The sequence below is a fragment of the Artemia sp. Qi Xiang Cuo genome, chromosome 1, assembly GCF_049724085.1.
Source record: "Artemia sp. Qi Xiang Cuo chromosome 1, ASM4972408v1, whole genome shotgun sequence".
Lineage (NCBI taxonomy): Eukaryota > Metazoa > Arthropoda > Branchiopoda > Anostraca > Artemiidae > Artemia > Artemia sp. Qi Xiang Cuo.
The window spans coordinates 62,982,989-63,007,570 of NC_142794.1; the positions used below are offsets into that span (position 1 = coordinate 62,982,989).

The following is a 24,582-nucleotide window of genomic DNA, read 5'->3' on the forward strand; positions in this document are numbered from 1 at the left end:
CTTAGATTTGGCATTTTTTTTAGCTCTCTTTCACATATTGGGCTAAGACTATACGCTTCACTGCTATAAGCCTCATTTACATAGTGTAAATATTTTCTTTGATTCATGTTCAAATATATCGGTTTATCAACCCATGTAATTCTTCAAGGTTCTGTAGTTGGGCCAGTGTTTAACCTTACTTAAGTTACTAACCTCATATTTTTTGAAAAATATAATTTCTAATAAATGTGGTCACCTGTATATTAGCTCTACAGAGTATATCATCCCCAAGGCCGTATCCAGGGGGTAGGAGTTAGGGGGTTTGAACCCCTCACCCCGAAATGTTTGTCCGACTCGTAAAAACGTAACAAAAATAAATATAAGAAATATTGTGATGCGTTTTTAAAAGTCTTTTTTGTAAACCCCTCCCCACCAAAACAAATCCTGAATACGGCCCTGTCCATCCCAGAGTGATTTTGGTTTCCCTGATGAATGTGATGTGAAAATGAAGCAGATGTTAATACTTATGAGTTGCATGAAATAACTGGTCAGTAGTTGGGTACTAACAAATTAGCTTTAGATGATTCGAAATCAATGTCTTCATTTTCTCCAGGGCTTCAAAATTGCCAGCTTGCCGAACTTAGTGATTGTTCACTCACCATAGATATCTATGAGATCTTGACGGTTTTAAGGGCAACATTTGATGGAAATACAATCGTTCAAAAAAAAACAAAAATTATATAAAATTAAATACTTTTGGAAATTTTTTGTGTTAAAAAAGCTTAAAATTTGTTTACCCCATCTGTGTCAGGACTGTTATTTAACCTTTGTTATGTCTGTCATTTGTGGAATTCGTTTTTTTTTTTGTTATAGCCATAGACAAGATTTACTCGAAGAACTTGGATAACATATAAATTAAAAAAATAAATTTATATTCTTTTGTAAAATCAAAAGAAAGAAAAAAATTGCAGTCATATATCGTCACTTACCCCTAAGGGTTTTGTTCGACATTTTTACACTTCCGAGATATTTGGCCAAATCAGTTTGCTAAGCTGTTCTCGAAGGTAAAATCCGCCAGGCAAAGTATTTTGGACCACACTTGGATCCTCATGATCCACATTGTCCTGCTGATCCACCTTTTTCAAAACAGCTTAACTAACATTTTTGCCATCGCCTCAGAAGAGTAGAAAGATTAGATGCAACATTTAAGCGTGACCAAGATCATATATGTCAGCGCTGTTAATACAAATAGCATTTGTTACACGACATAAATGTAATAAAAAGTGCACAACCTCAAAATGAATCTTGTTGGGGGCAAAGAGCATGGGTAACTCTTATAAGTTATACATAACTTATAAGTTACCCTTTCTCTTTGCTTGGGGGTTTTCTAACCGTGGCTTATGCTAGGAAGGCTTTTTAGGAGAAACAATTTTGATGTCAAAAAGTCAAATTTCCAGCTATTTCTACAAGTTTTAAATCAGATAATACAGAAAAAAAAACTAATAAATACTTATTAGACTTAAAGAAGCTTTTAGAACAGACTGAACGAGTAGATCAAGCCTGCTGGATTAAAGGGATGAACAATAAACTTCAGTTGGAATTCATTTGAGCCAGACGAAATCTAGACAGTGGTTGAAAAATTGCGATTTTTTTTTTGTACTTTTCGTATTTTACAAGTTCCGCATTTGTTTTTAGCCTTGTTCTTTTTTTTTTGTCCATACTAAAAAGGGAAAAATTATAATAGAGGGTGGCCGGTGTTTACCCCCCCCCCCCGGCGCTTACCCCCTTGGAAAATACCCTCCGGAAAATACCCTCCCCCCACGAAAAATACATCCCTGGAAAATACCCCCCCACCCGGAAAATACCCCCCGTGGAGAATAAGGCTTTCCAAATTTGAGAATTTTATTTGAGTTTTATTTTTTTTAATTTCCGTTGGGGGAAGCAATTTTGGTACTTGTGTGTTATGCGCCACTCACTCAAGTTTACGCTGTGTAAAATTTGAGAGCACACCGGTGTTTTCGTTAGTTTCTTCGTTACTTTAGAAATAAATTTGGGCTATAGATTTGCATATTAGGGGGGGGGGGGTAAAGTATAGAGGTTCTGCATGCAAAATGTGTTTGGTACAATTATTCTGCATATTAGATAGATAGATAAATAAGTGTGTTTTAAAACCAAATATACGACCATGAACACAGTAAAATAAAATAAATGAAAGGCAAAAATAACATAAACTTTGATCAACGATCATCATAAAACACCTAAATGAAACACTATATTAGCCTAATAATCGTACTTAATACTTGGAAAAACGGCCATTGAAAAAAAAAACGTTTAACACTTGGAAAAAACACTTAAGTGAAACATTACAGTTGCTGTATACTTAAATAGCCCAGATTATATATTTCCCATATATTCTGTCACTTGTCTTTGTCTTATCTCGCGCTAAGCAGAAAAAAAAACTAACAAAGAAACTGGTTTTGTTCTTAGTTTTACACAGCGTAAACTTGAATGAGGGCCCATAATACACATGTTTTAGCTTAATTTTGATGATTTTTCGTCTATATTTTTTTTCTTCATTTTTTTTTTTCAATTTGGCACCCGCTACTGCCAAAAATTGCAAAAGTTCATATTGAAGTCTTTTCAACACAAATAGATTCGTGTTGTTTTTTTTTATCAGTTTTTAAGATACTTCTGGTGTGTAAATTCCTCTTTTTCCCGTTCCTTAGCACCTTCCAACGAAACTAAAAAAAAACAAATAAAAGTTTCAAATGTAGAAACCTTATTTTCCAAATAGGGAGGGGGGCGGAGGGTATTTTCCGCGAGGATATTTCCCAAGGAGGGGGGTATTTTCCACGGGGGTTACTTTCCGTGGGGGGGGGTCATTTTCTAGGGGGGGGGGTGCTCGCCCATTCACTATATTCAATTATGTTATTTTACTGTATTCATGGCCGTATATTTGGCTTTAAGATACACTAATACAAACATCTATCTATCTATCTTTAAAATACATCTATCTGTCTAATTTGCAGAATAATTGTGCCAAACACATTTTGCATGCAAACCCACTGTACTTTACCCCCCCCCCCCCCTAATGTGCAAATATATAGCCCAAATTTGTTTCTAAAATAACGAACAAAATAACGAAGAAATCGGTGTGTTCTCGAATTTTAAACAGCGTAAACTTGAGTGAGTAGCGTATAATACGCAAGTACCAAAAGTCCTTCCCCTGCGGAAAGAAAAAAAAAACTCAAATAAAATTCTCAACTTTAGAAAACATTATTTTCCACGGGGGGGGGGGGGATTTTGCGGGGGTTATTTTCCGGATGGGGGGAGTGTTATCCGTGGGGGATAGTTTCCGGTGGGTATTTTCCGCGGGGGTGGGGTATTTTCCGGAGGGTTAATCGCCGAGGGGAGGGGGGGGGGGGGTAAACGCCTAGAACCAAATAATAGCGACCTTCTTTCGGGTTTTGGATGTAACGAAACGGGTAAAAATTTCACCTTGATCACAGGAGCGAAATGAAGGGGGGAGGGTAGACTTTTACACCTTCTTTGGCGCTCATATGTTTGGAAACTTCTATGTTTTTTTCGTTTTACAAAAGGCGTAGCTGCTCTCTTTGTCCTCTTCTGTGGTAACAATCTACTATTACCTACTTAATATTAGTAAAAAATAAAAAGCAATGACCAAACAAATGACAGACTTTCCAAGTTGTTTTACAGTCAACGATTCAAACGCTAAATAATAAGACGATTATGCTGAAATCGTTTTTCTAAGAGCAAGCTTTAGTACGACAGTAATTTTTAGAATAGTGAAACATCAATAAAAAAAAAATACAAATAAAATGTCTATATGCATGCATTTTGGACTGTTTTTATGCAGGTTAAACTTGTCAGTTCAATAGATTTTAAAATGTTCTGTTTTCTGAAACCAGTACGAATATTTATTTCATCCAAATTCTTTATAGAACGGAACAGAAAAGAATTGAAAAATGGAAGAAACGGAAAATATTCTTTGTCGTTGCTACAAAATTTTACCTCCATTAGTAATGGTTGTATTTTTATTCAGTTAAAATTTTCTTGTATATGGTGTTGTGCTCCTTCTTTTACACTCTGTCAAAAACTGTTTGACTATTCTCTTGGTAGTTAAGATTGTGTTGTGTGTTGATGTTTTTGCTTGGCATTGCGCACTCATTTAACGGTGCAACCTCATTCATGGATGCTCAAAGGGTTATTGGAGAAGGCGTGAAAATTCTTTCCTGACTGAAGGCGGCAAAAGTTGAAGATTTAAACAATAAAATTCATGTTGTCTTGATAATATCTAACCATATTCCTGGATTTCAAAGGAGAAGGGGCACAAATTCTCTGTCCATCCCTCATCCTTTCAATACGGGCCACACAAGCATATTTTAATTGTATGGCAGGAGTTTCTCTCTTCCTTTGGATCAGCCAGTGCAATAGTGCTGCCTAAGAAAAGAGCGAAGTGGGCTCTGTGTATCATTATTTTTTTTCACCAGGGCACTTCACATGGAAGAAGTTGTCGTAGAAACTTCAGAGGGGGCCCATTCAATTGAAAGCTAAAAGTTCTACTGCCCTTTTTAAGAATCAGAAGTGATTGGAGGTCAAGTAGCCACCGATATAAGTTTCGAGGTAGCAATTTTATTCAAAATAGTTGAAAATTCCAGTAAATATGTCCCTGGGCCCTCACAGTTCTTGGGATAAGGACTAAGTTATGCAGTTCATCCGTTGTTTACATACAGTATTTATTATTCGGTTGGGAACGGCTTGGGGTATTAAGATGAAAATTCCAGGGAATGTTGAGGGGGAAGTTGAACTAAATCAAAACGTACTTTGCGCATGCAGGTTGTCAAAAGGGCGTATAAGCAATGCCTTAGGAGGGGATTGTAGTATTAAGTTGGAGCTTATAGGGTATGTTAAGGGAGATGTTGAACTAACGAAAAGGCACTGTGTGCATACTGCTACTGCTACTAATGCTAGTGCTTCTACTATTACTAATGCTAAAGCTGCTACTACTACTAAGGCTAGGGGTGTTAAGGTGAAAATTGCAGGGGATATTGAACTAAATCTAAACATACTATGTGCATGTAGTTTATCAAAACGGAATGTCAGCAATACCTCAGGGACGGCTTTGGGTGTTAAGTTGAAACTTCTGCGGTATGATCATGGGGATGTTCAACTGATCGAAAGGCAATATGTGCGATCTACTACTGCTACTACTACTATTAAAGTTAAGGTTATTAAGGTGAAAATTTCAGGGAATTTTGAACTAAGTCAAAACACACAATGTGCATGAAGGCTTTCAAAAGGGGCGTATCAGCACTATCCCATGAGCTACTTAGGGCATTAAGGCGAAACCTTTAGGTTTAGGGAATGTTTAAGGAGATATTGAACTAAATAAAAGCATACTATGTGCATGTAGATTGTATAAAAAAAAATGTATCAGCAATGTCTCAGGAACAACATAGAGTATCAAGTTACAAATTTTAGGGCGTGTTGAGGGGGAGGTTAAACTAACCAAAAGGCACTATATGCATACTACTACAATATATGCATACTACTACTACTACTGATTACTACTAATACTGAGGCTAATGGTATTAAGGTGAAACTTTCAGGGAATGTTTAGGGAGAGGTTGAACTAAGTCAAAATACACAATGTACATGCATGTTGCCAAAAGGATGTATCAGCAATATCCCAGGAACAGCTTCGAGTATTTAGTTGAAACTTTTCGCATATGTCGAGGGAGCTGTTAAATTAACCAAAAGCCACTATGTGCGTGTCACTACTGCTACTATGCTTTTTCTACTAAGGGTAAGGGTATCAAGGGGAAATCTTGTGGAAATGCTGAAGGTGATGTCCAACTAAATCGGGACACACTATGTGAATGCAAGTTGTCAAAGGGAAGTATCCGCAATATCTCAGGAATGGCTTAGAAATTGAAACTTTCAGGGAATGTTTAGGGGGATGACGAACTAAATTAAAACACGCTATGTGGATGCAGGTTGTCAAAAAGGCGCATCGGCAATTTCACTGAAACGGTTCAGGATATTAACTTAAAAACTTTCAGGGTATGTTCATTGTGATGTTGAACTAATCGAAATGCACTAAGTGCATACTACCACTATTACTGCTGCTTTTATGATTACTGCTACTACTGAGGTTAATGGTATTGAAGTGGCTTTCACAGATGTTTAGGGGAAGATTGAACTAAATCAATACACACTATGTGTATCCAGGTTGTCAAAAGAGCGTATCAACAATATCTCAGAAACGGCTTAGATTACTAAGTTGCCAGTTTTCAGGATATTTTGAGAGGGGTGATGACTTAATCAAAAGGCTTAGAGTATTAACTTGAAATATTTAGGTTATGTTGTGGTGAATGTTGAACTAACAAAAAGGCACTATGTGCATTCCACTACTATTACTACGGCTAAGGATATTAAGGTGAAACTTTCAAGGAATATTTTTAGAGAAATATAAAAAGCTTTTTTTTTACAAATTACGAAATTCTTTTTGTTTGACTTACGAAATTCTTTTTATTTGACTTACTTTCTTTCTGTCAACTCAGTTTTACATGTGGAGATGTTCCGAGAGAAATTTTCAGGTTGGAATTGTCTGGGGTATTTTTCCGTGGGAGTGGATTTTCCGGGGGAGAAATTCTACATGGGGGAATTTTCCACGGGTAAAATTCCCAATAGGGGGATTTTTCGCGGGAGAAAATTTCCATTAGGGGGAATATTTCTGGGTACAATTGTTTACGGATTGGAAGGATTTATGGCATGATTTGGAAAATGATATGAAACTAAATAGAAAACAAGTCTTTTTTTCAAATAAAAGCAGGCTAAGGATAATTTTCATGCGTAATTGTCCGCAGGAAATTTTCCAGGGAGATTTTACTCGGGCGAACCTGTGCATTGATTAGTTTTTTTTTTATGGTTTGGGAATTGACCATGGAGAGGCGAGGTGAATTTCCCGGCATTATTTGAAAAACAATCAAAAATTAAATAAAAAAAAAAATCAACTGAAAGTAAGGAGCAACATTAAAACCTAAAACGAACAGAAATTATTCTGGATATGAAGGGAATGCCCCCTCTTCAATACATCGATTTTTGCGATAAAGTTTGATTTTTGTCCCAGTTCTTTCAGATCGGCTCCTGAAACACAATGGTCGTTTAATTAAAATAAAAATCTTTTTAAGGTACTAAAAAACTTGAGCTTCAAGAGCGAGGGATTGAGGAAGGGGCAGTCCCTCTCATAAGTAGTAACCTAGGTGCTGATTGAAAAGGGACATGAAAAGAGACAAGAAAAACCCTCTATATATTGAAAACGGACATGAAAAGGGACAAGAAAACCCTCTATATATTGAGAAGGGACATGAAAAGAGACAAGAAAAACCCTCTATATATTGAAAACGGACATGAAAAGGGACAAGAAAACCTTCTATATATTTGACGATTACATTGACGGTTACAAGCCTAACCGTACAATGAATTGAAAGTATACATACATATCTATACCTTAGGCGTAAGTTTGAATGTATACTTTCAATGCATTGTACGGTTACCAGGGTCATTTGCGTATTACAATGAACTCTACATGAGTTGAAAGACATGTTTTCTATTATGACACCCATTTTTGGAGGACAGCCAGAGAGAGAGAGCGACGGTCACACTAACTACTTGATTAGTAGTTGGATTCGGATATAAGGAGTAATTTTCATTGTATTTCATATTAGTAAGAGAATTGAATTCAGAGAGAATAGTTTATTTGAGAGGATATTAGTGGAGAAAAAAATGAGTGGTGCATTTACACTATTGGAGATTAATGATGGAACCGACAGCAGCAGCAGCAGCAACGATATACGAGTACCTAATGTAGCTGTGGAAATAACCGCTGGGTGTAGACTATGTCTTGAATGGGACATTATGTATGCAAGATACGTGATATCATTAAGCAAATTTAAGCAGGAGGAACAGCTGTGTTTTGCTGGAAAAGTAAATATTCTCCATATAAATAAACTTCGGTCAGCATTAGATGTTCTATCGAAATATATTGATGAGAACAAAATGCATCAGTGAATATTATTATTATTGTAATTATGTTCAATAAAACTGTTTCTAAATCAATGGTATTTTTCTTTTTCTTTCTATAGTAGACTAGCGTATATTTTGAGTACAAAAAAGAGATTCTGTTCAGTCTGAAGTTGGTTGTGATAGAGTTAGGACTCTAAAAAATGGATAGATTTGAGAAAGATCGAATCATGAGGACTCTAATTCTTATGGACAAACGTTTGATTCTAGATGATGATTTTATATAGTTGTCTATTCAAAGGAAGATATTTTCTCGGGGGATGCTTATCGATGTAATGAAAACTGATTCTCCATCATTAGACTATTGTACGAAGCTTCTACATTGTGGTCCAAATGCATTTACACAATTTATTGATATATTGATCACGACACAGCAAAATGATATTGTGGATATGATTTTAAAAATTAGTTTTTAGAAATTTATGACTTTTTTTTTTCATAAGAAAGATGGTGCTCAATGATGATTTACTCCTCTCTCTCTCTCTCTCTATCTCAGGCAATTTTTTGATGTTGATCGCTCAGTTTTATTGTGGCAGTGAGAGCGTCAACACATGACAAAATGTTCCATACATGTCCACTATGTATGTACACACAGGGCAGCTGGTCATCATGTGAGAATTGCACAATGATTGAGGAGTGTGATGAAAAGTGTAGATTATGCAACCCGTGTAAATTGCATAGAGGATATGCTGTACAAATTAAAGGTTGTAGTTCCTGTCTTGAAGAGGTGTGTGACTCTCATCCTAGAGGTTACCTATGCTCCAATTGTCATTATGAAAAATGTAAGCAGTGGGAGAGTACATATACCGGTATGATTGGAAAGAATCCTAACCGTAATTTTAGTTTATTGCTACGAGATTGGTATCGTCGTGGTTTTAGATTGTTCTGGGAGGAGAAACCAGGTCAACAATTCAACTGTAGGAACAACAAAAGAATATGGTTTCTACGTCATCATTGTGAAGACAATGGGTGTTTTGATTATAAGCCCACTGATTTTTATTTGGCAGTGACAGAATGTGATTCGACACTTGAGGACACTGTTTGTGAAATTGCTTCAAATACGCAAATTTAAACAAGTGTATTCTATAGAATGAATGCGAATAGTATCATTGACTATACAAAGAGATATGACAAGAGTGAATTCACGCTCTACTGTAGAAAATGTGACCCTGACATTGCACTACATCAGGGTCAGTACACGGTGAATTCAGATCATCTACCCGCACTAGTTGTTGTTGACAAATACCTAGTAGTGGATGAAATCTAAAGAGTAGAAAAGTCGTTTTATCATTTATATAATTTTTTTTTATTCATAAACAATTTCACATACATCTTTAGAACATTTTATTATTAGGGCACTAAAATCAATATTAAATACACTTGTAAGTATATTCTCCACTAGAAAGTCATTCAATTGAGGTAGGTCAACGTAGATGTTGAGAAACTGCTTGTAGGTGTAGCCACGACATCTGAACATGAAAAAGAGTAGTGCATGAAAGCCACATGTCTTAGTCGTTAAATCTTGTACTCTTCGTTGATTTTGAATAATGGTTTTCCCACTGCTTTCAATAAAGTTGCTGATGTATGGAACATAGAATTTATACGATAGGCCAAGAGGATCAAAAAATTCAATATTCTTCGCTGTTTGAAAGATGCATAGCCAATGACCGGTCTTCAAAGTCGATGGACTGCTATTAACAATGATTAGGATATTGTTAACACTTGGAATTTTTTCAATGAAGTCCAAAGGTATTCAACAGGACTTGTATTGGGACATGTATGGATCCATACTAAATACATTGATTATTTGATTTGTGTTCATAGTGCAAGGTCTAGTAGAACACTGCCGTCGGGTGTGATTTCCCAATAGGTTTCAAATTGACTCAGTGATATTAGCGTGATACTCTCAGTCAGAGCATTGGCAAATGTACACTCTAAAGGTACATTCCCTGTTCGTACTATACTCATATCCTGTGTGCCTGACAAATCCAAAACAATAACCCCATGATTTTTTGAAAACATTGATTCGGTTATTCCATTTTCAAATAGTTGAGAGTCATAATCTAGGGATTGCATGGTCAACTCGTACAGAGTTCTATAGGATTTTTTGTCAAACGATAGAGTGTACAGTGAAATACCATACACTTTGCACACAAGACTAGATAAACCGAAAAAATTAAAATCATGGGGGGATTCAATCCAAGATCCAACGGCACTCCCACTCTTCACAAAGAGTAAAGCCGATTTTGATAGGATTTCTCCATTGATAAATGATGAATCGCTATAGCTACGAGAACCGGTGGCAATGTGACGTTGATTGGTGATTGTATGGGGGACAAGAAGTTTAATATTGCTACCATTGGCTCTTAGCTTTTCCACTGCCAATGCAACCGAGCTCATAACTTGTTGTTTTCGGACGTGGAGAATTGCCGATGTGATAATCACATTTTCATCGGGTGATGCAGGAAGTGTTTTTCTCAGACTTAAATTCGATGGGGACATCTGTAACTTTTTGTCAATCTTTACATTGGGGGGTAGCCATTGGGATATATTGAATATCTCATGATTTAATTTTCCAACTAGATGATACTCCTGGGTCACTGCAGTAGTCAACTCACCGTCAGTATCAACACCTGTTCGATATTCATAGCCCAGCGATTGTCCTCTCATCTCCTTGTACGCCTTTGGCGTCATCATCATAAATTGTATGTAGCTTGCATAGTTGGATAAATTATTGCTAGTGCTCACTAATGTTCCATTAATAAATACATTAATTTGTTTGAATAGGTTGTGTAGAATACAGTTTTCATAGGAGAGAGACCATCGCCGGCATTTGGAGTTGTATTATCTGACTTGTTCTTCACCACACCATTTAAATCAATAAATGTTGATGACAAATCACTGAAATAGTCTTCATTGGAAAATATTTGAAAGTTTATATTTTCCGAGAGGGGTTGTTGAGGGTGAAATTGTTCATAGTAGCCATACTTGACACTGACATCAACATTTTCAGCATTAAATAGATTCAATGAGGAACTGATTGATGGATATGATTCCTTGTGGGGGAGATAAGCCATCTTAAGAGAAGAAATCCTTCTTTGATCTAACAATCTGTTTCTTTTTCTTCTTCTTCAGCTGCTGCTTATTGGTCTTTGTTGTTTTATTCCTCAAATTCCTTCTTGATGTCCTTTGATTCCTGCCTGGCTGGAGATTGTTGAGTGAATGATGCGAACGCATCCTTTTCAATCACTCGCCATTTTGTCTAGATTTTAATTGTTCGCCAACGGCTCTTGCTGAAGATCTAATATTTTCCCTAACACTCTCCTTGAAATTCTTGCCCGACCCCCAGTCGTGTAGTGTGGAGACAGCAAAATTTGATGCAGCAGGTACAAGATATTTTTTGGCAAGGGGTAGTGCAGAACGAAATAGCCTAGCAAACCTGCGACCAAGACCATAGCCAGACATTGTAGTACGCCCCTTGTAGTAGTCCAATCCATTGCCTATTTGACGTGGACTCAAAGCAACAACATAACAGTCAATATCGTGACAGACAAATGGAATTCTTCTATTGTTCATTTTTTTAGGTTATTGTACCGTCGTTGTCAATAGGTCGAAAATTACATTTAATAACTGCGAGGCCGTTTGTAATTTCTATTTGATCACCTAATTCAGTTCTTAGTGTTAAATGACAGAGTTCCAAATAGGAAGTGTTTACTGGACTATACTGAAGATGCTTTATATTGTAGTGATGAATATGTTCTCGATTGGTTTTTCGTTCAAGAACTCGTAGGAGGGGGACATTTGAATTACCAACCCGAGATGTTTCCACAAAGGAAGCGTAGAGAAATATACAAGTGTCTGTGGAGAAGCTGGGTGCATAGTCTGCATAGATAACTTGGTCACTACCACTGAAATTTTCTGTCTTAATAATACGTTTTTTAAAACCAAGAACCTCACGTAAATTCTCATTGAGGAAAATTCTTTCATTCTCAAATGGATTAGTAATATAAATTCTCCTTTGTTCCGTTGAGTAATTGAAAGTGAAACTGTCTTTTTTTCGACTTTCAATTTTTTGTTGATAAATCGACACAGTTCATGCATGTTATTGTATTCCCTGTAGGGGATGTTAGCAATAGGGTACAGATTAGAGTCAAAAGTTGCAATTGCACCTTCATCACCGAATTCAAACGGTCGTATTTTTATTTCATATTTACGATCCTTTCTCAGAATATCGTAGTTATTTTTGATGATACAATCGACAAGGGCCACTTCATACGCGCCGTAAAATTTGACGGCGGGGGAGACTTTTGTTCAAAAATCACTTGTTATATTCAAGTGGTTGTAGAGAGGACCGAAAACGATGGAAAAGAATTTTACATGGAAGTCATTGGGCATTGTCAATATCTTCAACACCAATCCAAGAATCAAAATTAGAGTTGTATCCTAGCCAGCGAACAAGTAACTGTTTCTTACCCCCACGAGAACGTCTCTTTAATATCGTTTCAATTTTATATATTTCACTAGAATTTTTAACTTTTTGCAGTTCATAGTCATAAAAGCCACCGAGAATCTCTTCATTTTTTGTATCACGCAAACGATAAGTTCTAGGTTTAGAGTCTAGTATATTTATAACCTTAAGAAGTTCGGTAGACCACAAGTAATTCCCCTTTTCAAAAACATTAGTTGTTCTCTTAATTCGAGCGGTATCACCAACATTGAATTTATTCTTCTTCTTCTTGACAGCCGACGATTCATTGGAATATTGTTTAAGAAAGGTTTCAATTGTATCATGATCAGAATGATGATCGTACAGTATTGTGGAGTTTGACAACGATCGATAAGGTCGTTGATTATAAATCAACATGATTTTACCTATATCACGAATAAAAGCAAGTGTATTTTTAAAAGTTCAATATGTTGAAATTAAAAGTAGACTAGTTATTATAAATCGTTCGGCCAATGCAGCCTGTATAGGACTGTGACTATAATAGAGAAGTGTACTATATTTCTCTAGTATTTTTGCAACATGGGGATTAACAAATTCACTACCGCGATCCGTTTGAATTTTTTTTATACATATCCCGTTGGAGAATACTTTCAATGGCCTGAGCAACTTCCACGCCTCTCTTTGATTGCAATGGAATTGCATATGCTTAGCGACTATAAACAATGATTGCAAGTAGAATGTACTTGTACGGTGTATTATGACGTCTTTGAATCTCATCTAGAGTCAGGAGATCTGCTTGCATTACATGCAATGGGTAAAAGGCTTTAGTTTTTCGATATTGATTGGCACGAAGTCTATGATTTCTATGCAGAGTGTAACTTGATTCATTCTGTAGATAGTCTTGTACATTTTTAGTGGGAACACCAGTGACTTTGGAAAGAGTTGTGGGGGAACTTAAACTCCCCGCCTCACCAATATTTTCATAAACACCTTTCAGAACTTCAAACATTTTGAACGTAAACACGTTGTGTAACGTCCGCTACCCTGCTGTATACGGGTCAGTGATGGTGGTGGTGGTGATGATGAGTTGATACGTCTTAGCTTTTGTCTATCTATCAGCGGTGTGCTAGTATTTTCAAAAATTGATTTAAAATCTTCTTCTTCAAGTTCATTTTTTAATGGTCTTAATGTTGTTGGTGTTGATGATGATGCATGTTCATTTAATTTTTTTAGAATTTGTCTATTTCCAATAATACTTTTGGGGAAGTTTAATTTATTTAGAAAGTTTTATAGATGAGTGTCAAATGATAGTAGTCCTTTAATATTTGTAAACATATCATAGATTAAATCAAGTAGATTATAGCTCTTGCCCTGAATTATAACCCCCGTCCCATTTCTCTCAACTTTAATGTGACCACTTTCCAAGAGATAGGCTAGGAGACGTGTTATTTGTTCAACCATATTTGTGGGCCTTAGAATTCACATATTCCATTAAAAAGAAAAAAATTCCAACCTAATAAAATGTTTTACACCAGCAGAAAGCTGTGGTGATGATTCTTTTTTGGGGTCAGCAGCAGCAGTGGGCTTCGAGCGATAGGACTTGTGTTTGTCCACTCGGCGAAGTGCATCTTGAAGTAAAAGCAGTTTTTTATCATCCTCAATATTTTCATTGTCAAGGAATTTACTCAGATTGTTCTCAAAGTTTTCCACGGGTGATAGAGCGAGCTCTATTGGAGTAAATTTATAGGGTTTTGCCAGTCTCTCTCTCTCTAGAGAAAACTATGTCAAATTCCTACAGTTATGGTCTTATAAATCGTGAAAAGGCTAACACCCACCCGACGATGTCGTTTCCTTTTGTAGTTATTTCATGTCCTCTGCGATGCAAGTTTACATACATTGGTCCAACGTTTCGCTGTCAGTTTATAGGCTCCTACTGGTAGGAGCAACATTAATTTAGGCAAGGGAAATAACAGTCCGGGTATTCTTCTATGGAAAGCATTGTCAACAACAGTGTTGAGCATTGCTGTCCTGAGTAATGGTTATGAACTGCTTAAAACTGAAAATAAGTGTCAATTTTCATGTGGTTTCTTCGGTGTCATGAAGGTACCTAATAAGTCTTTTTGCTGCTCACGTGGAGATGTGTTGTAATTTCAATGTCGAAATAATCTGTGGATACACCCAGTTCCTCAGGTATATTTTAAATAAGATCTAATAGGATATAGCCGTAGGGTATATAATTCCCTCATTGTACGCTGAAAGCAGAAATTTCGGGGCTCCTTGGTATATTTGTTTATTGAGGGTTATGAGCGAGACATAAACATTAACAATTCCGTATAGTAACGAGAGGATAAAGTTAAGTCCATAGTTTCGCAAACACATGATCTAGCAATATAGTTCCTGTATAGTCTGTGTAATGGATTTCGTCTTGTGATAACAGAAACCACCAAACAGTTGTAGTGGTTCATGGGACCATTGCTCAATAGATTCAGCCTGATCGTCAATAATCAACCAAGAGTTTGGTTCAATAGTGCTGAAAACATCAAGTCCCTGTATGAATTGTATCTGCACCAACCCTATCGTGGCAGCAATTGCTTTTATTTTATCATATGACTCCTGCCAAATACTATAGCAATAGTAGATTTCTTTCGGTTTTTCCACCAACATTTTATCACGATTTTTAAATATTCTAGTTAAGAGTGTTGGTTTGCCTGACATTGACGGCCCACACAGAAACGATCTGAATGGTGTTTTAAATTGATATATGTTCCCTTCAACAGTTCACCTGGACAACTAACTGTAGACTATGGCCGTCTGATGACTAAATAATTTCCCTACTACTACTACTACTCCGCTCAATAATAATAACGAGAAGAAGAAGAAGAAGAATAAAGAATAATATTTTCTTTTATTATATACATAAAAAAAGGTAACAATACTTTAAATAAAAAAATACAACATTTAAAAAGTCAAATTAAAAATTAAAAAAAAAAAAATACACTTTTTTTTTAATTTATTTATAATAAAAAAAAAATAAAAAATTTACATAACCAATAGAAAAAAAAAACAAACACTTAAATAAATACACTTTTTTTTTTCTGTTTATTTATTTATAAAAAAATAAAAACATTATTGGAATCATGTGCCCTTTAAATATCATACACTTTTACTTACCACATTGTAAATTTTTGGGTCCCCCCTCCCCCGGGGGGCGGCCCCTGCGGCGGCCGGGGGCGGGCCGGGAACCGCGCGGCGCCGGGGGCCCCCGGCGGGGGGCCCGGGCCGGGGCCGGCCTTAAATACTGTATATTTATCGGCCTTGCAAACACACACACACACACACACACACATTTAAAAATTATTTTGATAGAGAAAAAAAAGAATAAAAAAAAAAAAAACTAATTACCCCAAAAAAAAAATCCCCCCCAATTTATACTTTTTTTTTTATTTAGTTTAATTTAATTTTTTTATACCGATTTTTTTTATTTACTATTTAAATTAAAATCGGTATGAAATTAAATAATTACCGTGTTGCAATAACTTAACACCAACCTCAAGTACATAGACTTTGTCCGATATGGCAGACATGGCGTTTTTCTCGACTCTAACTGTTTAGTTTTTAAATTGTAAAGAGCGAATCGCCATGACTTTCGCCCTTGGCACTAAACTACGTTCCACACAGTTTATATACACACTCATGTCGAAATTATTTTTTACAAAGTTTGTATGTAACCCCTTGCAAACTTGTTTGATATCCTTGCCGTGCTTTTCCACACAGTATACCTTCGGACCAGTAAACACACCACTGGATATCAGATCGCTACCCGTTTCAGATTTTAGCATTAACAATTGATTTGGGGCCTGGCGTCTCACTAGCTCTGGGTAGAGGGATTCGTCCCAATTAGTGTAGTCCATTCGTGAGCTAATTTACTCGCCATTTTCCAAATCATTCAATAGATTTTCAGTTTTAACTTTTAACAGGAGTGAATCAGTGTCCCCGTAGTACACTTGAACTTGTCCCTCAATCGGCCCCAGTACCCTACCTACATTATATTAAAATGACAACATGAGTTTCTTGGATATTTCAGTTATTACACTTCCGCCTGCAATATTTTTATTTAATACAATGTTTCTTTTCTTGCGACGTAGGAGAACCATATTGGAGTCTATGATTGTGAACGATGTGAAGTTTGGATCCGCAATGATTCGAGCACAATCTTTGGGGTTGGTTACAATGTCACATCGACTTCTGTTTCGTACGCTCTCGCACATTTAACCGACAGCTGAGTTCAAAATTAGTTTATAGACTTCTTTTTCAATCTTTGTTTTCACTTGTGAACTCTTCCTGACAAAGGTATCAATAAAAGTTCTCCTGTTATGCTTTTGATAACATTGGAGGTCTCTATGAATCTTTAGTACTTTGAAACCAAATGACACCGTCCATTTTAATAAAGCGTGATGAACGACGATATTCTATTTCGGTTTGAGGTCGGCAATTAGTTTTTGTTTTGAAGGTACCCAGTGCATACTCCCGTCCTCTACTAAAAATAAATTGTAGGGGCTCAGAGATTACCGACCCACCGGTAGATTTAGTTATAGAAAAACAAAGTCTACTACTGAGTCCTTTAGGTTCTTTGTGAGGTCAACGTAAAGTTCAAAAAACCATTCTTTTTTCACGGTATCGACCACACAGGCAACGTTGGGGAAATTTAGGGTACTGGGAGTGATAAGTGATGCCTAATGGCCACTTGACAAACAGTAGTGAGACATTGCCAATGTGTCATAGAAATCTGTATCCAAAAAAACTGTGTTCGAATGCTCATCGGAAGGCTACTCAGTTAGGGCAGCTTTAAATATACAGTTCCCATGAAAAGCCTAAACAACCCTACTTTAAGTATAAGATAAAAGAATAATTTACACAACGGTGAAACTAACTAATTAATCGTTTCTGATTTTAATTATAAATTACATCACCAAATGGGGAGTGGAAAAATAATAACCTAAATCCAACCAAAATTCCCCATAGATTTTATCCGTATTTTTGCACACAATGTCCAGAAGAGTGAGTACGTCAATGGCCAAGTAAAGTTTTCATTAATCCCACCCATTTTTACACCCGCCCTTTGCCCAAACCCTCTTTGCAAATTCGTGGTTGCTAGTGGTGCACTCACTCTCAGTAAGAGAATTGTAAAAAGATTCAATGGGCGGTAGTGACACCTCATCTAGCCTCGAGCCAGAGTTGTAATAATCATATGGATATATACCCTTACACGTTAATAAATCATACATTTCATCATCGGGGCCGCGCTGTTTGAGGAGGGGGAAGCTATCAAAATTGTCACTTTTCTGTACCTGAATCAATTGACTTAAGGATTTTGGGAAGAAGCTGAACGAGTCTAAAAAACGGATTTTATTCAGGAACGTGTTACCCTTCTCAACTGTTTTTCAGATGAATTCTAGCAGCAGTAGCTTCTCTAATGATTTGTGTTTGATTTTATATGAAAAACAATCATCTATCTAAGCGTCATCTACAACTCCACCCTTGGCGATGCGGGCCAATGCCGGAAGAACAAACTTTAAGTCGTAGTTGGAATTGTGTTTAAAAACAAGTACGAAATCTTGTTGTCTAACGTTTAAATTGCATGACTGATGGGCTACCCTTCTAAAGTTACTCCCTTCCGATGTAATTTCCTGCCACAAATGATCATGGTCGATCACCTTCCTCCTCCCCCCATCCACAATACCATCGTCAAATTTTCCCTTGCAAATACAACCCCTTTGACGATTTTAATTGCCCCTATGGCATCTGGTGATAGGAGCATAGGAGATTTTGTATAGCGAAGTATCGAAATTGCACTGGTCGCTGTTTCCATTCTATTGACCAATTACGAGTGCATCCAGTCTTCACCGTCACTCAACATCTCAACTACCTCCAGCACTTGCATGGTATTATTGGAATCTCGTTGCGCTTGAGCGTAAGAGACCCCTATGGCCTCATGTATTTTAACATGATTTGAAATTGACAGATCGCACACGTCTGTCAGCTTAGCCTCGCAGTCCAAAGCGATCTTATTGCTCTGCAGGAGCGTGTTTTGAAAATTTTTAAGACGTAAGATCGCTCTATCTCCGCTTACCGTCTCCACAGCCTGGTATCCATGGCGTTTACAGTGTTTCATGTGATGTTTTAACTTTGAATCAGAGTTAAATCTTAAGAGACATGTTGGACAGTAAGAACAGGCCTCGTTTTTCTTACTCTTACTAAGAACCCTAATAATATCTATAAACGGATCAAAATGACCAATTTAATTTGAGTCTGTGGGTGGGGTGTATCGAAGCAAATCCCAATGTTCTACTGATTCAATTGAAGGAGCTCGCACTGGAAAAAATACACCCTTCTTATCGGAACGCTGACCCTCTTACAAATTCTGTTTCATACTGTAACACCGTGACACCAATCTTTAAATGTGCATTAGCCCGCTCAAAAATATCTATTCCTTTTAGTGTCACGGGATATTGAGCATTTAAACAATTAAAATCTACTTTTGGGACCTTTGAACCCTCCCAACCACTAACTGCCATTTTGTCCAACTTTTTCTTAGTGGCATCATTGCGCAGAGGTCTGTATGCCGCAATTAAAAACGCATACTTGAAACACTGCAGCCTCGTATAGAAACAGATTCGTTGTATCCCCCTACACCCCTCTAAATCTGAATGATATTTTAATTCAATTGCCCTCTCCCTATGCCCACCTCTTACAATAAAATCCTTTTTAAACCTACAAATGTTAACATTTAAACTTTCTATAAATAAAACCACAGATCCACTACCCCCCTCGTTATAAGTTTACCACTTACGTTGAATACTCTTGGCCCAATTTAGAAAAACCACCCCATAATTTGATAAATTAGGGTGTATTGCCAACATCTCTGTGTGCAAGTATTTCAAATACATCTCACCCGCACTTTCATTTAAAAAAAATATTTTTAGTGCTATTGATGCTTTTAAACTGACCCCCACTCCCCACACCCCCATGTGTTGTTCAAGAATGGATCGAATCTTATCAGTATATGAATGTGTAATGGCCAGGTGATCTGTTATTATATCCCCCGACACTAGAGAGTTGAATGGGTCACCGAATTTGGCGCTGTAGACCAGTGTGTGATGCAAGGCAGAGTTGGAGAGAAAAAAATCCGGAAGAGGGGATACTGGTGCTGTATTACTACTACTTCTATCTATAGGATTAAGTGGAGTGGTGGCGGGTGACAGAGAATTGTCAATAACACCACTCCCAGTCTGTTCAATCATATTGGGGGGATGTGGCATGAGGTCCCCCAGTACATATTCCAATGTGTTTGGGGACAATTGGTCGAGCCAGCCTGTATTGTCCTCTGATCTAATTTCGTTATGAGGACCCGGTTCAGATTTACTTGTAACATCATCATCTAAATATTCACGTATGAAATTATCCGCCCACTCTGGGTCCTCAACCATGTCAATATCACAGCTTAAGTCCTCCAGGCTGGCCATTTCCCCAAAAACATCGTTAAGGAATCCACTTTCCCACTCCATATTCTCTAGGACCAGTATAGGTTCATCCTTGAACTCTGCTGGTGGTGACATAATTGGTCCTGTAAATATAGTTGCTTCATCACTCAATGGTGTCGCTGGTGGTGGTGCTATATTTTTAATCTGTAGAAAAAAAAGTTTTATTTTTTATGTAAATTTTTTTATATTTAATAAACCTTGTCAATTTCTCATAGTAATTGTCACACGACCATCAACAACAACAGAAAAAATAAAAGAAGAAGAAAGTTAATGTTTCATTTTTAATTAAAAATTTAAAAATAAAACGTTAAAAAATATATTTTTTTTTTTTTTTTTATTAAGTCATATTGATGCGGTTGATTATAAAAAATTATTTTTTTTTTTACAAAAATTTTTTTTTTTTAAAAAAAAATTAAAAAAATTATTCAAATTCTTGTTTTTTTGCCACCCTAATATACTAAGCTCCTGATGAAGATAGGTTCAAATATTGAACTTTGTATTTTTTTAAAAAATATAAATACCACAAAAAGGTATTTTTTCAAAAATAGGGGACAATTGCCCCTTATATCTCAATTGTCATCACTACTATCCTAAGCTCCTGCTGAAGATAGCTGCGAATATTGAACTTTGTATTTTTTTAAAAGTATAAATGCCAAAAAAAGGTATTTTTTTTTTTTTTTAAAAATAGGGGGCAATTGCTCCTAATATCTCAATTGTCATCTCTAATATCCTCAGCTCCTGCTGACGATATATTCAAATATTGAAATTTTTATATTTAAAAAGTATGAATGCCACAAAAAGTTCTTTTTTAAAAAATAGGGGGGCAATTGCGCCCACTACTATCCTAATCTCCTGCTGAATATAGGTTCGACTCTTGAACTTTTTATTTTTTTAAAAAATATAAATACAACCAAATGTTATTTTTTCAAAAATAGGGGGGGCACTTGCGCCTTATATCTAATGTGTCACCACTACTATCCTAAGCTCCTGCAGAAGCTAGTTTCGAATATTGAACTTTGTATTTTTTAAAAGTATAAACTCCATCTGACGGTTGTTGATGGTGCTAACTTCTCAATAATCCATATTTTCCTTGTGTCTTGTTTCAATGGATGTGTTTGAAGGTGACCTGGGCTAAAGCCCTGCTGGTAAGAGAAAGAAGAACTCTTTTATCCAGCAATGTCAACAATTAAAATGTTGGGTGCTCCTTTTTTAGAACCCTCCCTCCCCTCCCCCTCGCCCGGGGAGGACCCTTGGGAACCGGGGGCTTCCTTCGATGTAGGAGGATCGATACCATTTCGAGTTAGGGGGATGGGGTATTGGACTTCACAACACTGTTCAAATAGAACAACCTCAAATTCTTTCTCGTAAACACCTAAGTGTTTCAATGAAATGATCAAAAACGCCTTCACCCAAATAAAGTTTCTTAACATTACCGCGAAGACATATTTGGAAATTATCAAAAAAACCTTTTTCCCTGTGTAAATTGCTTATTGAAGATATAGATCTTGCTATTTAAAGTCCAATTTGCATAGGACCCTACTTAGAATTCATATCGGATTGATAGATCTGATAATTATAGCTGATTTATTCAAATTAATTAGGCACTAAAATACCAGTCTAAACGTGCGCTTTACCTGTATAGTAGAATTTTTTTTCAATTTCTTTTTTTTTTTTCAAATATTTTTTTTTTTTTGTATAAAATGAAAATTGCAATATAAAAAATCGTAGTTATAAATTAATATGTAAGGTTTTTTTTTTTTTTATATAAATTCATTATAATAATTCCTTTATATATATATCTAATTTTGTTAATGAAAGAAAATTAAATAGATTAAAAAAAAATTTTAAGTTTTTAAAAAGCTATTACCCTGAGAAAATTTTGTCTTATTTTTTTAAAATAGGGATAGAAAAAAAAATATGTATATACTTACAAATTCCGATTGGACCTCTATATCTGAACTCCTTTGTAATACTTGAGGGGGGTTAAGGTCACAATCTTCAGTAGGTTGAGCTGAGGCATTATATAAGGCAGTCCACCCCCTTTTCAAGTTCCTTCCAGCTGATATGGAGCTAACACGGGGGTCAGAGTTCCCTGTCATTAAAATATTCACAGGCATTTGCTGGTCTTGTGTAGTTCTAGTATCGAATTTGATAACTGAATGTCTTGTAGCTTGCATTAGTACACCTTCTCTATATCGTGCCCTATTTTCAGAAGGGGGGGTTTTGCATTTGTCCACTTCCTTGAAAAAAAATGCATTTTTGGTTTGGTAAAATAATTAATTTTTTTTTAGAAATTTAATTTATTGCAAAACTTTTTTTTTTTTTTTTCAATATATCTAATCACTTTTTTTTTCAAAAAAAAACATAAAACTTTTTAATTTTAAATATAATAAAAAAAAAAAAATTTAATACGGTCATGTAATTTTTTAAAAAAAAAAACCTAAAAAAAAAAACGCCGCCGTAAGCTTCAAACAATAGGAGAAATATTTATAGGTTTCAGCTCCAAAAAAAAATATACTTCTAAGTATATAATTACCCTTAGTTCTAGTGTATGGAAAGAATTTCTTCCTTAACTTAAAGACAATTTCTTTTTAATAATGAGAAAATTTTTACTCACCAGAAATTGGTTTGAATTATCCATTTTCTATGTAAATGCTTACAAAAAATGTCAGTTGTGTTATGTTCAATAAACTATTCCAAACTGTTGAGGTATCTAATTTGAAACCTGAATATATACAAAAAATAATTAGCTTCTAAAAAAGAAGAGACACCGGTTTTTCCAACACGGATGTAACCTAAAAAAAACTTGTTTATCATGAAATAGAAATTCAGTTAATTGTGCCAGAAAAAACTTGAAGCAGAACAGATTATAACCAACCTGTTTGGTATGGGCACGTACGCAAAGTATATACCTTCAAGCAAATTCCATATGATATTTCAAATTACTATAGCTTCTATAGAAACGGTACCTCTTTGCAAATGACCCTGGTAACCATACAATTCGTTGAAAAGGGACAAGGAAACCTACACACATACCCATGCCTAAGGCGTAGGTTTCCTTGTCCCTTTTCAATATACAGAGGGTTTTTCTTGTCCCTTTTCATGTCCCTTCTCAATATATAGAGGGTTTTCTTGTCCCTTTTCATGTCCGTTTTCAATATATAGAGGGTTTTTCTTGTCTCTTTTCATGTCCCTTTTCAATCAGCACCTAGGTTACTACTCTCATATAAAGAATAATTTATATTCGTTTAAGTTTTAATGTTCCTTTCTTTCAGTTGACAAAACTTGTTTTTTATTTAATAGCTTCAATAAATTCAAAATTATTAAGACTTTCAGGAATGAATATCAGTATATATTACACTTTCGATCCGCGTTCATTTGTTCTTTTCAGTAATCTTGGTTATGATGGTGATTTTTTTTTTTAGCTTTTTTTCATGTTATGAAAAATGAAAACACATAGCAGGAAATAAAAATTGTTCTTAATAGTGTACGAACTACATTCTAGTCTTTAGAAGGGCCAGGGGGCTTTAGCCCTATTCCTCTCTGTGGTACTTTCTGCTTGTTTTGAGTTTGACTTGGTTATTTAGGTTATAGTAATTTCTGTTCGTTTCGGTTTAATTTATTTATTGATAGTGATTTATGGAAGTTTTACGCTTGAAACATTATTTGAGTTTATTTCGGCTCATCTTTGGTTAAATATAGCTCTTTAATTTTCTTTGAAAAACTGTTTCGTAGCAAAGTTTTTTTTTTTTTTAATTAATCCCAAAAAAACAACTGGTTGCTTCCGAAGTAAGGTTGATTGATTCATATTTGCTACTGATAGAATATTTTTTTGACTTACCTGAAGTGTTATATTACTTCCTATAGGCCCTTCTGAGTATAAAGCTTCACAGAGTTTAGAAGCAGTATATTTAACACTGCCGTTTGGATACTTTTTTGATAGTTTTGCCGCTGCCGATATCTTCTTCATTATTGTAGAAATACCGTTAGCTAGAGGTATAGTAGTCATTGGAACGGTGAAAAATAAGGCTGTTTCCGGACATAAGCTCGTACTGTATTGCTCAAACGACTTCACAGGACAATAATTACGTCCTGGTTGTTCATACAATCGTAGATTTGAATGACGAGTAGATCGATGTAAGAATCGTCTATCTTTTTCTTTGTCGAATTGAACAGATATATCTCCTTTCTTCAAATTCTTCGCATCTTCTTTGCCACCGCAGATCCCAAAAAAATCAAGCTCGAACCATACTTTCTGCACAGCTTTGTTCAGGTCAGTAAATTCTGACCAATAGGCGTAGAGCAACCTGAGGTCATCTTGAGGAATGACGCAATGAGCAGTGTTCTGGGATCCACTTTTATCAAAGCCTTGAAGGCGCAGGTTTTTTGAGATGTGACTAAAAGCTTTACTGCTTTTCTTGAATGCAGGGTCGTTGTTGATGTCTATGGGAGGTGCGCGTGCCTTTAAAGTTCGAGATATACCGTATCTACAAATGAAAAAATACTCCA

General features: G+C 35.9%; 1 protein-coding gene across 1 annotated transcript in view; it reads right to left on the minus strand.

Annotated features, from left to right (window-relative positions):
- LOC148956581 (uncharacterized) overlaps nucleotides 1–24,582 on the minus strand; it is a 32,700-nt gene that overhangs the window by 2,400 nt on the left and 5,718 nt on the right. Inside the window, exon 2 of the mRNA XM_089095872.1 lies at nucleotides 23,915–24,560. Within this exon, the coding sequence (XP_088951998.1) occupies nucleotides 23,915–24,560 (646 nt within the window). The remainder of the gene's footprint in view (nucleotides 1–23,914; nucleotides 24,561–24,582) is intronic.